Source organism: Parambassis ranga, chromosome 19, assembly GCF_900634625.1.
Source record: "Parambassis ranga chromosome 19, fParRan2.1, whole genome shotgun sequence".
Classification (NCBI taxonomy): domain Eukaryota; kingdom Metazoa; phylum Chordata; class Actinopteri; family Ambassidae; genus Parambassis; species Parambassis ranga.
In genome coordinates this window covers 329,107-344,050 of record NC_041039.1, presented here as the reverse complement: position 1 = coordinate 344,050, position 14,944 = coordinate 329,107, and the positions used below count along the sequence as shown (strand labels likewise).

General features: G+C 42.7%; 1 protein-coding gene across 1 annotated transcript in view; it reads right to left on the bottom strand.

Annotated features, from left to right (window-relative positions):
- The window catches only part of LOC114451868 (paired box protein Pax-6-like), a 56,776-nt gene that overhangs the window by 7,453 nt on the left and 34,379 nt on the right, over positions 1-14,944 (bottom strand). The window contains exons 3-6 of the mRNA XM_028430817.1: positions 9,084-9,214; positions 8,629-8,844; positions 6,754-6,916; positions 870-1,022 (exon numbers count right to left, since the gene is read on the bottom strand). Coding sequence (XP_028286618.1) covers positions 870-1,022; positions 6,754-6,916; positions 8,629-8,844; positions 9,084-9,214 — 663 coding nt within the window. The remainder of the gene's footprint in view (positions 1-869; positions 1,023-6,753; positions 6,917-8,628; positions 8,845-9,083; positions 9,215-14,944) is intronic.

Here is a 14,944-nt window from a genome sequence, read left to right as displayed (position 1 = left end):
TGCCTTAAGAGTAAGCAGACCAAGTTTCAGGTGGATTGGAGAAATCCTCTAGGAGGAGTTCGTAAAAGTGTGGGGAGTGAAAACTGCAAAATGGCGCAGTTTTTTCAAAATGGCGGAGTTCCTGTGCGTTTTAGAGGATACCTCCAAGAGACTTTTTTTCTTGTCTAGAGGTGATACATATGCGTACCAATTTTCGTGTCTGTAGGTGAAACGGGGAAGCAGATCTCATTCCAGGGGGCGCTACTGAGCCATGTGGCCACGCCCACATATGACGATGGGGTGATATGAAAAGGTGTGGAGGGGCTGATGTCATGATAGAGAAAGAGGCAGGTAGGATGAACAAATCAAGAAACAGAAGCTTTTTCTCTATGGCGGCGGTCTGTATTACTTGCGGTGAATATTTTGACACTCTAGAGGGTGCTGCAGAGTCATGCGGCCACACCCGCCAATGGCGACAGTGTCAAGTTGCGATTTTCGTCGGGGGACAATTTTGTGCCAGATTTGGTGAGTTTTTGAGCACGTTCAGGGGGTCTAATTCGTGATACCGTGGGCGGAACAAGAAACACGTATAATAAACGCTTGCATTTCAATAGGGCTCTCGCACCATTCGGTGCTCGGGCCCTAATAATAATTCCTCGAATTTCAATAGGGCTCTTGCACCATTCGGTGCTCGGGCCCTAATAAACACTACAATTACAATAGGGCCTTCGCACCACTCGGTGCTCGGGCCCTAATAATAATACCAGCAATTACAATAGGGACTTCGCACCACTCGGTGCTTGGGCCCTAATAATACAAAGAAAAAGAATGTGTCCCTGATCATAAATAATTCACTGCCCTTCAGTTTCTGATGAGCACCAAGCAATTACCTTTTTCCAGTGCTTCTATCTGGTCCTGTGTGAAGGACGTTCTGTTTCTTTGCAGTTTTCTCTTCAGTTGAAGCCTCATCTGAGCCTCCTCTGCATCTTCACTATTGGAACTGACTAAGATGGTGTTCTCTCCTCCGTCTGACTGTGGACAGTCTGCACAAAGGAAGGGAGGAAAAAAGGACAATTACTTATGGTTTCATTTTCATTTCTTGGCACAGCCAAATGACCAAAAGGGGTTCTGATTAGTGGCATTCTGTCTCTGCCAGTAGCAGGTGATGTGGTCCTGTTGGCTTTAAAGAGCCCTGACCTCCAGCTGTGAAGATAGGCAGGTGTATTGGTGTGATGGCTGCAGTGATGCAAGGTCTTCTCTGCTCTGTTGTGGTGAAGACAGAACTGGTCGATCGATAGCCACAAGCTGTGTGTAGTGACCAAAGGAATGAGATCACAAATACAAACAACAGCTAAAATATGTTTCCTCCACAGGGTGCCTGCTGTCTCCCTTAGAGACAGGGTGAGGAGCTCAGCCTTCCAAGATAAGCCAATTGGTTGGCCAAGTGGTTCAGGCATCTGGTTAGGATGACCCCTAGGCATCTTGTGAGGTGTTTCAGGCTCCCGCAGCAGCCCCAGGACACGCTAGAGAGTTTATATGTCAGCCTGGCAATGCCTCGTGTATTCCTTGAGGAGCTGGAGGTGGCTGGGGAGAGCAAGGTTTGGGCTGCTGCCTTGTGATCTCTCTTTGCAGGTCTCTCTGCCTCCAGACCTGCATGTTGAGCTGCAGTCCGACCCCTGATCCCCGATGTTGTTCATCTTTGTTTTAATTATTATTATTTGTTAACTGATGATAATATACAATGGCTATAATATAAACACAATAGATTTAATTGTAAAAAGTAAATAAATAACATTAAATTGAATTAAATTGAAAGGAATGTTACATTTACATTTGCAATCAAAATTATTTAACCCCATTTTTGGTTTATTGGCAAAATAATGCATGTTTGGATAAATGATGAACTTATTCTTGTGTTCTTCTCTATTATATCAAAAAGGAGAAAAACATCAATTTTCTTTTTTTACAATTCTAAGCTGCTAAATCAAATATATACCAAATATATTTTCAGTATTTAAATATGTAATACTTAAATCTACTACTCCAACTTCACTGGACATATGGGAGTGGGGACATTTCCAGCTTCATCTCTGAGAAGACTCGAGCTTGACTCTAGCTCCCTGTGGAACTTATGTTATTTGTGGTGCTAGCCTAATTATTCATTATCCCCAACAGACAGAGACTGCAAAACAGAATGCAGCCATTATTCAGTGTCATAGTCAGTCAGGCAGAAAGAGACACAAATGAGAGCACACACCCCTTTCCCTCGCTTACTGCACACATGTGCATGCACACACACACCCACACACATGCTGACTGTCAAGAAGCAGCAGCAGGGGTAGTAAAGCATGACTTTGTTTTACTGTTGTGGTCCCAGGGTGTAGCAGCAGCATGTGATCCTGCTCCACACAGAAAATGAGGCCCCCAACCACACACAAAGGAAAGTCACAGACATTAGCTTCAACTTAAATTTCTCTGTCCTAAATAAAAGCAAATTTACTGCAACTGCTACTGTCACAAATATACTGTACTCAGATTGAGTAGAAGAAAAAATATAACAAGGTGATGTTATGGCACTTTATGTTAGTGTATTACATAGTATCCAGATTACAGACTATTAAAACTACTTCTTTTCAGAAGAAATTATGTTTTTGTGTTTTTATGTTTAACTGATTAAAGTTGAAAATTATTTATGTTATTCTACACAAAACAATAAATTAATTTACATCACTCTTTAACAATTACTGCACACATCACTGCAGTCATGAAGAAACACAATTATAATTGACTTCTAGTACTTTTTTGCTGCCTGCAACAAAAATATTTTTCTTTCACCATGCAGAAAATAATATGCTACATTAAAAATCCTTTCATTTCATCAATCATTTCATAATATGGGATGAGACTGCATTAGTTATTGTGTAAAACATTTTGATTCATCAATTTAACCCCACTTCAATGTCTTAATAGTTGCTTTTAGTAGCATCAAGTCCCTCAATGCATGTTTTTCTACACACAGCATCTTCTGTATAATACCTGACAGATTTTCTGTTTTCAGGTTCAGGTTTTGTACTCATATTTTATATCATATTTTATATTTCTGCTTTCTGTACTGTTTATTTTTAACATTAGAGATATATGTTTAGTATGCCGAGTGTCTGTATATCGCTGCTACTAATATATATAGTGAAATTTCCCAGCTTGGGGTGAATAAAGTGTTTCTATTCTATTCTATTCTATTATACAGTCCCCTCTGAAAGTATTAGAACAGTCAAAAGATGTTTGCAATGTTTGTACGTAATTCCTCATTTCTTTTTTATTCTATTTTATTCTATTTAATCTTGCTCTTACTGTCGGTGTTGTATTGCTGCTGGTACTCGAATTTCCCTGAGGGACCTTCCCAAAGGGATTAATAACGTATATTCTATTCTATTATAAGGGCCCGAGCACCGAGTGGTGCGAAGGCCCTATTGTAATTGCTGGTATTATTATTATTATTTGTCCTCCCAAACAAACGCATTTTTCGCCCCTTTGCCATGCACAAAAACTCACGAAACTTTGCACACTCACCAGGGGTGGCGGAAAAATTTGATATTTTGTGGTCGCTGCAAAGGGGCGGGGCAAAATGGCTCTACAGCGCCCCCTTGAAATTTTCAAAACACCCCTCGCATTTGGCTTAGTTTGGAGTAGGTGCAGAAAATCGCTACACGTTTATCATAGCAAGACGCACCAAAAAGTCTCCTGACACCATGACCTTAACCCAACAGGAAGTCCACCATCTTGGATGGAAAATGGCGATTTTGGCGATTTACACCATTGGTATGCGGACAAACTCCTCCTAGAGCTTTCACCCGATTGACCTGAAATTTGCTGGAGGTCACCTAAAGGACATGCTGATCAAAAGTTATCAAAAGCTTTTCTCTAACTTAAAGGGCGTGGCCTCTGTGGCTCGCCAAAATCTGGCGACGATTCATGATTTCGCCATGAAAATTCGAACGGCTCTCACGCTTGCATACTTCATCCAAACGTCTTTAAACTTTATGAACATGATGAGGGCTCCGCCCTGAATGCCTCTATATGTTGAAACCCTGACTTACTCGTGGCGCCCCCTGCTGGTAACAGGAAATTACCTCTTTTTACGTGTACTGCTCCTACATAGTTGACAGCATCAACTTCATTTCACCTCTAGAACCTTCCCAACTAGTTGGTGGAGCTACACTATGAAGGCTGTGAAGCTGCGTGCAATGGTGTCTGTGTGGAGGCGCGGCAACTGTCGACCCTTCACCGCGAGATTACGTTTGAGTTTTTAATGACCTTAACGACCTTCTATGATCATGAAAATTCATACACACGTTCACGGGGGCATGTCCTAGCAACTGATGGGGTTACATAAGTGGGTGGGGCAAATTGGCTCAATGGCGCCCCCTTGAATTTTTTAAACACGCCTCTCCATAGGGGTTTTTTTGGAGTAGGAAGACAAAAATCGGCACAGAACATGTCCAGACGCACATAAAAGTCTCTTGCACCATTGATCTAGACCACACAGGAAGTCAGCCATTTTGATGGTGGTCAAATTTCAGCAATTTCCACCTTTGGTATGTGGACAAACTCCTCCTAGGGATTTCGACCGATTGACTTCATATTCAGTCGCTGTCACCTAGAGACCATGCTGATCAAAAATTATCTCTCTCCTACATACTTGCTCCAAACGGCTTCAAACTTTATGCACATGGTCAGAGCCCCTCCCTGAACTTCTCTATGTCATCATGATCTGTGCCGCTTATGGCACTCCCTTGTGGTGGCAACAGGAAGTGCCATGTTCTTCACTGACATTAACTTATCTCACTGTTTAATCCTCACCCACAGCCACAAGAGGATCACAGATTTGAAGTCCCACAGAGACACCTGTTTGGTTTCCTGTATCAGGCTGCCCGTGGCGGTGGCGGCTGTTGAACCTTCGCCATGAAACATCAACTGCTTATAACTTCGCCGTGCATCGTCCTAACGTCCTCAAATGTTTTTCATGTCATAACGGTCCATCCCCCAACACATCTGCATGCTCATGAGTCACCTGCACAGCGCCACCTACAGGAAACCGGAAGTAATTGCTTCTTGACAATTTTCATGTATGAATCAAATGTTTTTTGAGGTTTGATGCACAGACAGGTCTCCACTATTCTCATGGTGTCTGGCTCCACCCAGTGGACACATAGGGTACTGCAGCTGGTGATACAGACCCAACCCCGACCATGTATGGACATCTGTGGACAGCGCCACCTACTGTAAACAGGAGGTTACTCCACACTAAAAATGTTTACATATATTGACAGATTTGTTGCTCTGACATGTCTCTGCCTCTGTCTGCTGCTTTTTTCCCACCGCTGGCAAAATCGCCGCAGCTCGTAGGGGGAGCGGGGCAGGGAAGGGACGGTGTGACAGGGAGGGGGCGGTCACGCGGAGTGCGAGGGCCCGATCATCGCTGCTTGCAGCTTTAATATTATATTATATTCTAATATTTCAGCATTTATTTCCAGGTATTTACATCTAGACCTGATACACAACTTAGAAAATAGCACCTTTTGTTTGTGTGAGCAAAAGTATTGGAACATGTGACTGACGGGTGTGTTTTGTTCCCTTGGTGTGTCCAATTACATTGATTATTCAAACAATAAATAGCACTGAATGTATGTGCTCAGTTTCAGTGTAATTAACAAGAAAACCAGAGAGCTGTCTATGGGTGAAAAACAGAAAATAGAAAATCATTCAGAGCCATTGCACAAACATTGGCCATAGCCACGACGACAATTTGGAATGTCCTGAGGAAGAAGTAACAGACCTCCAACGGTAAGACCACAGAAAAAAGCAGCAGTTAATGACAGAAACAATCTGTGAGTTGTAAAGAAATACACTAAACCAACGATCAGTGACATCAGCAGTGACATCAGCAACAACCGGGCGGGAGTGAAGGTATCACAATCTACTGTTTGCAGAAGACTTCATGAACAGAAGTACAGAGGCTACACCAGTAGATGCAAACCACTTGTTAGCATAAGAATAGGAAGGCCAGGCTGAGACAAGCCTCAGACATTCTTGGACAACGTTTTTGGACTGATGAAACAAAGATTAACCTTTACCAAAGTGACAAAATGGCTAAAGTTTGGAGAGAGAGAGGATATGCTCATGATCCCAAACACACAAGCTCATCTGTAATACAGTGGAGATCATAGCTTAGGCTTGTGTGGCTTCTTCAGGGACAGGCTTATCAATATTCACTGACAATGGCAATGACAATGACAATGGCAACTGACATGATGGCAGCAGCAAAATGTCCTCTGTCCATTCCAATACTTTTGCTCACATGAAAACTGTGTGGGTGCAAATAAGTTGTGTATCGAAATAAAAGCTGAAATGGTAATCTCTTGTCTCATTTTCATCTTTTGATGTCAAATGTTTGCTGTCAAAATTTGCAAAAATTAAGGAGTACGGTAGTACTTTTGGAGGGGTCTGTACTTTATCACTCAATTATTTGAAACATATTATTTGAGTTTATGGAAGGTAAAGGGGTAAACATTGGTAAACAGTATATACTGGCACAAAAGAGTGAATAAAACAGTTTAATAATATCGAATCTGAAGCTTCTTTTTCTAATTACCGAAAAGTTCAATTCAATTTCTATTCATCTTCACCTGCTTTTAAAGACTACAAACTTCTACATTTGCTGATTGTGTGCATTTATCAGAGTAGTGGTGTTATTAGAGATAGTTACTGTCTTACCAGTGGACGAGAGTGTAGTCCCAGCATACCACCCTGAGCGTCCTCCCCAGGTGCTTTGTACATTGAGCATCTTGAGTTTGTCAAATATCCCTTCACCTCCCACTGTACCCATCTGCTGCTTGTCACTGGCCAAGTTCCTTAGAACTCGATTTATTGATGAAACCTGATAATCAATACAATATAGTTATTTTGACAGAAATCAACAGTATAAAAAAACATATTACTGTCCACCTTCAGCAAGTAGCATCTTGTATCATTAAAAGAAAGAGTTTTTTCATAGCTATATTAAAGCATAGTGTGTGACAATAGTCATAGCTTTAGTCATTTTATTGTTATGGCTAAAACATTTTTTTTACCTTGCCACTGTTTGCCTTAAAGTGCTTGCTTGGGGGTTAGGCATTGTGTTTCTATAAAGTGCCTAAAGACGTTTTGTATTGTAAAAGTCCCTATACAAATGAACTAAAGTGAGTGTTTCTTCCTTCAACATCACTGAGTAATACATCCATAGCTATCCTGAAAGCATCCTAATGACATTACAATACAAGTGGCCATTCTAAATGTGCTGTTTTGACATTAAACTAAAAATTAGTTTTGTTGACTCACATTGAATTTTTAAGCTAATCTGAGCTAATGCTAACTGGGTCAAAATAAACCTTATATTTACTGGCATCAACAAAACCACTATTTTGACATAATAAATAGCAGGACAGGGAAAGTGACTACATATAGTGTCCAAACTGCCAAACATTACCACAGTAGGTTAAAATGTTGCTAAATTATGCCAAATGAAACACAAACTGCTATGTCTGTGGTTGCAGCTACCTGCTATAAATATGTTGTCACTGACCTTGACTCACTCAAAACAAAGTGTTCCTGCTAACGCACAACATAAACTACATATAGCCAGAGATTTTTTGCTTTACATGTACATAGATGAGAACAACTTTTGCTTTTGTCCCAGCCATTTGTCCCAAAATGTTAATGTGCCATTTGTTTATTTTTATAAACAGAACTTAGTTAAGTAAGAGTTAGTGCACATTTGATTTTCCTCAGAGAACCCAAAAAAAAAGATAGAAAGATCTGTCAGTTGTTTATATATGTTTGTTAATTGTTTATATATGTGATTGTTACATGCCGGTACTCGTGTGTATGTCTGTGGCTCTGCTTTCTGTGCAGGTTCCCAATGCTTCCAGTGGACCAAGTGGATGATCCACACCTGAGTCCACTTGGTCCTCATCAGCAGAAGTATATCAGCTGGAGGTGTGCACATGGCCGGGGCCAGTGGGCCAACTTGTGGACACTCACACCATGCGTCTTTGCTCCGTCCAGAGGGACGAGAGCATGATAATTAGCACTGATCTTTTTAGTTTTGCTTTTGTGTTTGATTTACTATTTTTGTTATTCATTTAAGTAAATAAATTTTATTTATAGTCACTGTTTCCGACTGCTGTCTCTTCCTCAGGCCTGGGTAACATTATTGTTGCTTCCCCTCATCCCCTGGACTAACTGGGGAACGTAACAGTGATATTTTATTTTTATTTTTTTTGGCCTTTTTATTTTATGGTCACATCCAAAAAACATTCTAAAAATGATCCATGGTCAGAATTTGATTTTGTTACCTATTTGTGCAGTGTGAAAGTTATGTGCTGATTTCTTCTTGTGTTTATTTTAACTGTTTATCAATATGCGCTATGGTCGTATGGCAATTTAATAAAGACTTAATGAGTTATTTAAAACAGGCAAGATACATACTAGGATTTTGACCACAATGCAGTAGAAAATTTAAATATCAAAATAAAATTTTCCCCTGGGCTCTAAATTTTAGGTCTGTTTTGGCCCTAAGAAATATTTGGCTGTAAATCAGAATAGTCTTACACTGGGTATATTGTCATTGGTGCAGATTCCCTCTGTTAGGAGTCGGTCTCTGATCTCCCAGGCAAAAATGGATGGACACTCTCTCTTGTACAGGCCGATCTTTCCCACTACCTCTGGAGTTGCCACCCTGGGTTTACTCCCTCCTATGGCCCGAGGACGGATCGAACCTGTTTCGTAATACCGGCCCAGGATCTTACTCACACAGCCGTTGGACACCTGGGCACAGTAGTAATAGATATTTGGCAGAGAAACTAATCGACAACAATCAAGCAATCAAACTCTTGTAATACACTTCCAAAGATCAGTATAGTTTAAACAAATCAGATGCTTTTTATACCCAATTATCAAGTCTGACCTCCTCACAAGGCATAGTGCCCTTTATGTCACATCACTACCACCTAATCTACATTTTTTCTTCTATGACCTCCATTAATGTAGTACTGTAACTAACTCACCTGCAATATTCTGGATATGTCACATGGACGAGCCCCGCTATGTGCCAGCTCCACTATCTTCTGCCTAGTGGAATCAGGTAAAGGTCTCCCATTCACAAACACACCTCCCAGCTGGTTTACTCCACTATGACCTACATACAACACAGAAAAATGGAAAACGTTCTCAGCAATGTGTTTTATCGAGTTCTACAATACTAAAAAAAGCTTAACTTAAAGCAGGCACAAGAATTTTTCATATACTGACAACACCGGCCTAAAAGGTCCGGAACTCAGCACGGTTGTAAATTGTTTCACATGGGACGTTTTTCATTGTTGCGCATGGAGCAGAGCACAGGTATTAGTGGAGTTGTTGGTGAGAATGGACAGGGGACGTTCTGAAGCAGGGATGTGTGTAAAAACTCTTCACACGGCTCTCAGCGCACATCGCGGTCACACACACACAAACAGTTTTTGGAGACTTTTGGAGACGCTGAACAGCAGCCGAAGCAGTGGTTAAAACACTTGAACAAACATGTTTGACGCGGAGTAGGACGATGTTGCTACTGTTTGGTATTTCACGGCTTTGCCTGTTTTCCCAAATATCTCCTCTTCGTATGTTCACCTGAACTGCTGCTTCTGCCGATGATTAGCAGCGGAACAGCATCAAAACCTGTGTGTGTGACGCTGCGTGCGCTGCAGTGGAGCCGTTTGAGCAGTCCTGCACCCTCGTTTCTCATGAAGTATGAAAAGTCTAGTCCAAACGGATCTTGTTCTTATTTCTGTCACCTCAGGAACACAAACAGATTTCTCTCTGAGAACAGGAAGTTCTCTTTTTTGCCTGTTTGTGACCCTGCTACAAAACTTTTCATGCCCTGCATACTTCATCCAATTAAGCTGAAATTCACTGTGTCCACTCAGGACACCATAGGTAATAGACGCATTCCAAAACTCTTACAAAAGTATTACAGTGTGGTGGGGGCGTGGCCTCAAAGTTGACCATTCGCCATTACAAAGGAACTCCCTGTATTTTTTGTCCTAACGCGTAGCCCCTCTGGCCAGTTTGACACAGGATCATGAAAATTAGCACACATGTGTATCACCCCAAGACGCACAAAAAAGTCTCTTGGACCGCCCCTCCAAACCCAACAGGAAGTCCGCCATTTTGACTTTTGTGGCCATTTTGTGCCTATTTGTGACCCTGCTTCAAAACTTTTCACGCCTCACATACTTCATGCAATTGAGCTGAAATTCACTGTGTCCACTCAGGACACCATAGGGAATAGACGCATTCCAAAACTCTTTCAAAAGTATTACCATGTGGTGGGGGAGTGGCCTCAAAGTTGACCATTCGCCATTACAAAGGAACTCGCTGTGTTTTCTGCAGTACTACCCATATACTTTATGCAATGTGGACAAAATCTTACAGTACTGCTATGGACCTGAGTCTGAACAGATATATATGCTAATAGGATGATATGGTCATAGCGCCACCTACTGGTAGCAGGAAAGTTTGGTTGTAAACGTGTTCGTTGTATATCTGTGGAAATGAGAGGAGGAGAGCATAGGACAGGAGAGTATAGGAGACGAGAGCATAGGAGAGAAGACTGCGATGACCCCGCGGATTGCAAGGTGCGCGAGGGCCCACAATGCTGCTTGCAGGTTTAATTTTTTTTTTTTTTTCACGGTGTTTTTTTCACGGTGTGGCCGGGGCGTGGCCTCAAAGTTTGACCATTTCAGATGAAACAGGAAGTCGCTATAACTTCTGTGTTTACGGTCCGATCTGTACCAAATGTCACATGTATGATCAGAGTCTGACCCTAAACACATCTATACAACAATATTGAGGATTTGATAGAGCGCCACCTAGTGGCTACACAAAATGTTGTGTTTTCATAGGTTTTTCTGCCTGCCCCCCTGGCGTTTTGAGTAGGGTCATGAAAATTGGCACACATGTGTATCACCCCAAGCTGCACAAAAAAGTCTCTTGGACCCCCCCTCCAAACCCAACAGGAAGTCCGCCATTTTGAAATTTCTGTTAATTTTTGGCGATTTGTGACCCTGCTGCAAAACTTTTCATGCCTTGCATACTTCATCGGATTGAGCTGAAAGTCACCGTGTCCACTCAGGACACCATAGGGAATAGACGCATTCCAAAACTCTTACAAAAGTCTCACGGTGTAGCCGGGGCGTGGCCTCAAAGTTTGACCATTTCAGAGGAAACAGGGAGTCACTATAACTTCTTCGTTTTCTGTCCGATCTGTACGAAATGTCACATGTATGATCAGAGTCTGACCCTAAACACATCTATACAACAATATTGAGGCTTTGACAGAGCGCCACCTACTGGCTACACAAAATTTTTTGTTTTCATAGGTTTTTCTGCCTGCCCCCCTGGCCAAGTCAAAATGGCGGACTTCCTGTTGGGTTTGGAGCGGGGGTCCAAGAGACTTTTTTGTGCGTCTTGGGGTGATACACATGTGTGCAAATTTTCATGATCCTGTGTCAAACTGGCCAGCGGGGCTACGTGTTAGGGCAAAAAATACAGGGAGTTCCTTTGTAATGGCGAATGGTCAACTTTGAGGCCACACCCCCACCACACCGTAATACTTTTGTAAGAGTTTTGGAATGCGTCTATTCTGTATCGTGTCCTGAGTGGACACAGTGATTTTCAGCTTGATTGGATGAAGTATGCGAGGCGTGAAAAGTTTTGTAGCAGGGTCACAAATTGCCAAAAATTAACAGACATTTCAAAATGGCGGACTTCCTGTTGGGTTTGGAGGGGGGGTCCAAGAGACTTTTTTGTGCGTCTTGGGGTGATAAACATGTGTGCCAATTTTCGTGACCCTACTCAAAACAGGCCACAGGGGCAGGCAGAAAAACCTATGAAAACACAACATTTTGTGTAGCCAGTAGGTGGCGCTCTGTCAAAGCCTCAATATTGTTGTATAGATGTGTTTAGGGTCAGACTCTGATCATACATGTGACATTTCGTACAGATCGGACAGAAAACGAAGAAGTTATAGAGACTTTCTGTGTCCTCAGAAATGGTCAAACTTTGAGGCCACGCCCCGGCCACACCGTCAGACTTTTGTAAGAGTTTTGGAATGCGTCTATTCCCTATGGTGTCCTGAGTGGACACGGCGAATTTCAGCTCAATCCGATGACGTATGCGAGGCGTGAAAAGTTTGGCAGCAGGGTCACACATCGCCAAAAATGGCCACAAAAGGTAAAATGGCGGACTTCCTGTTGGGTTTGGAGGGGGGGTCCAAGAGACTTTTTTGTACGTCTTGAGGTGATACATATGTGTGCTAATTTTCATAATCCTGTGTCAAACTGGCCAGAGGGGCTACGCGTTGGGGACGCTATAGAGTCATTTTTCTATGTGCGTTTCAAACGTCAGCAAATTTCAAAATTTTTCGGGCGAATGAATTTTTCTACCAAGTTTGGTGAGTTTTTGGGCATGTTAAGGCCCCCAAAAATGCGATCTAAGGGGGGGAAGGAAGAAAAAAAAAATTAAAGCTGCAAGCAGCATTGCGGGCCCTCGCGCACCTTGCGATCCGCGGGGTCATCGCAGTCTTCTCTCCTATGCTCTCGTCTCCTATACTCTCCTGTCCTATGCTGTCCTCCTCTCATTTCCACAGATATACAACAAACACATGTTTACAACCAAACTTTCCTGCTACCAGTAGGTGGCGCTATGACCGTATCATCCTATTAGCATATATATCTGTTCAGACTCGGGTCCATAGCAGTAGTGTAAGATTTTGTCCACATTGCATAAAGTGTATGGGTAGTACTGCATAAAACACAGCAAGTTCCTTTGTAATGGCGAATGGTCAACTTTGAGGCCACTCCCCCGCCACACAGTAATACTTTTGAAAGAGTTTTGGAATGCGTCTATTCCCTATGGTGTCCTGAGTGGACACAGTGAATTTCAGCTCAATTGCAAGAAGTATGTGAGCCGTGAAAAGTTTTGAAGCAGGGTCACAAATAGGCACAAAATGGCCACAAAAGTCAAAATGGCGGACTTCCTGTTGGGTTTGGAGGGGGGGTCCAAGAGACTTTTTTGTGCGTCTTGGGGTGATACACATGTGTGCTAATTCTCATGATCCTGTGTCAAACTGGCCAGCGGGGCTACGCATTAGGGCAATAAATACAGTGAGTTCCTTTGTAATGGCGAACGGTCAACTTTGAGGCCACTCCCCCACCACACGGTAATACTTTTGAAAGAGTTTTGGAATGCGTCTATTCCCTATGGTGTCCTGAGTAGACACAGTGAATTTCAGCTCAATTGCATGAAGTATGCGAGGCGTGAAAAGTTTTGAAGCAGGGTCACAAATAGGCAAAAAATGGCCACAAAAGTCAAAATGGCGGACTTCCTGTTGGGTTTGGAGGGGGGGTCCAAGAGACTTTTTTGTGCGTCTTGGGGTGATACTCATGTGTGCTAATTCTCATGATCCTGTGTCAAACTGGCCAGCGGGGCTACGCATTAGGGCAATAAATACAGTGAGTTCCTTTGTAATGGCAAATGGTCAACTTTGAGGCCACGCCCCCGCCACACCGTCAGACTTTTGTAAGAGTTTTTGAATGCGTCTATTCCCTATGGTGTCCTGAGTGGACACAGTGAGTTTTAGCTCATTTGGATGAAGTATGCGAGGCGTGAAAAGCTTTGAAGCAGGGTCACAAATCGCCAAAAATTAACAGAAATTTCAAAATGGCGGACTTCCTGTTGGGTTTGGAGGGGGGGTCCAAGAGACTTTTTTGTGCATCTTGGGGTGATACACATGTGTGCCAATTTTCGTGACCCTACTCAAAACAGGCCACAGGGGCAGGCAGAAAAACCTATGAAAACACAACATTTTGTGTAGCCAGTAGGTGGCGCTCTGTCAAAGCCTCAATATTGTTGTATAGATGTGTTTAGGGTCAGACTCTGATCATACATGTGACATTTCGTACAGATCGGACAGAAAACGAAGAAGTTATAGAGACTTTCTGTGTCCTCAGAAATGGTCAAACTTTGAGGCCACGCCCCGGCCACACCGTCAGACTTTTGTAAGAGTTTTGGAATGCGTCTATTCCCTATGGTGTCCTGAGTGGACACGGCGAATTTCAGCTCAATCCGATGAAGTATGCGAGGCGTGAAAAGTTTGGCAGCAGGGTCACACATCGCCAAAAATGGCCACAAACCTTCAAATGGCGGACTTCCTGTTGGGTTTGGAGGGGGGGTCCAAGAGACTTTTTTGTGCGTCTTGAGGTGATACATATGTGTGCCAATTTTCATAATCCTGTGTCAAACCGGCCAGAGGGGCTACGCGTTGGGGGCGCTATAGAGGCATTTTTATATGTGCATTTCAAAAGTCAGCAAATTTCAAAATTTTTCGGGCGAATGAATTTTTCTACCAAGTTTGGTGAGTTTTTGGGCATGTTAAGGCCTCCAAAAATGCGATCTCGGAGGGGGAAAAAAAAAAAAAAAAATTAAAGCTGCAAGCAGCATTGCGGGCCCTCGCGCACCTTGCGATCCGTGGGGTCATCGCAGTCTTCTCTCCTATGCTCGCGTCTCCTATACTCTCCTGTGCTATGCTCTCCTCCTCTCATTTCCACAGATATACAACAAACACATGTTTACAACCAAACTTTCCTGCTACCAGTAGGTGGCGCTATGACCGTATCATCCTATTAGCATATATATCTGTTTAGACTCGGCTCCATGGCAGTACTGTAAGATTTTGTCCACATTGCATAAAGTATATGGGTAGTACTGCATAAAACACAGCGAGTTCCTTTGTAATGGCGAATGGTCAACTTTGAGGCCACTCCCCGCCACACGGTAATACTTTTGAAAGAGTTTTGGAATGCGTCTATTCCCTATGGTGTCCTGAGTG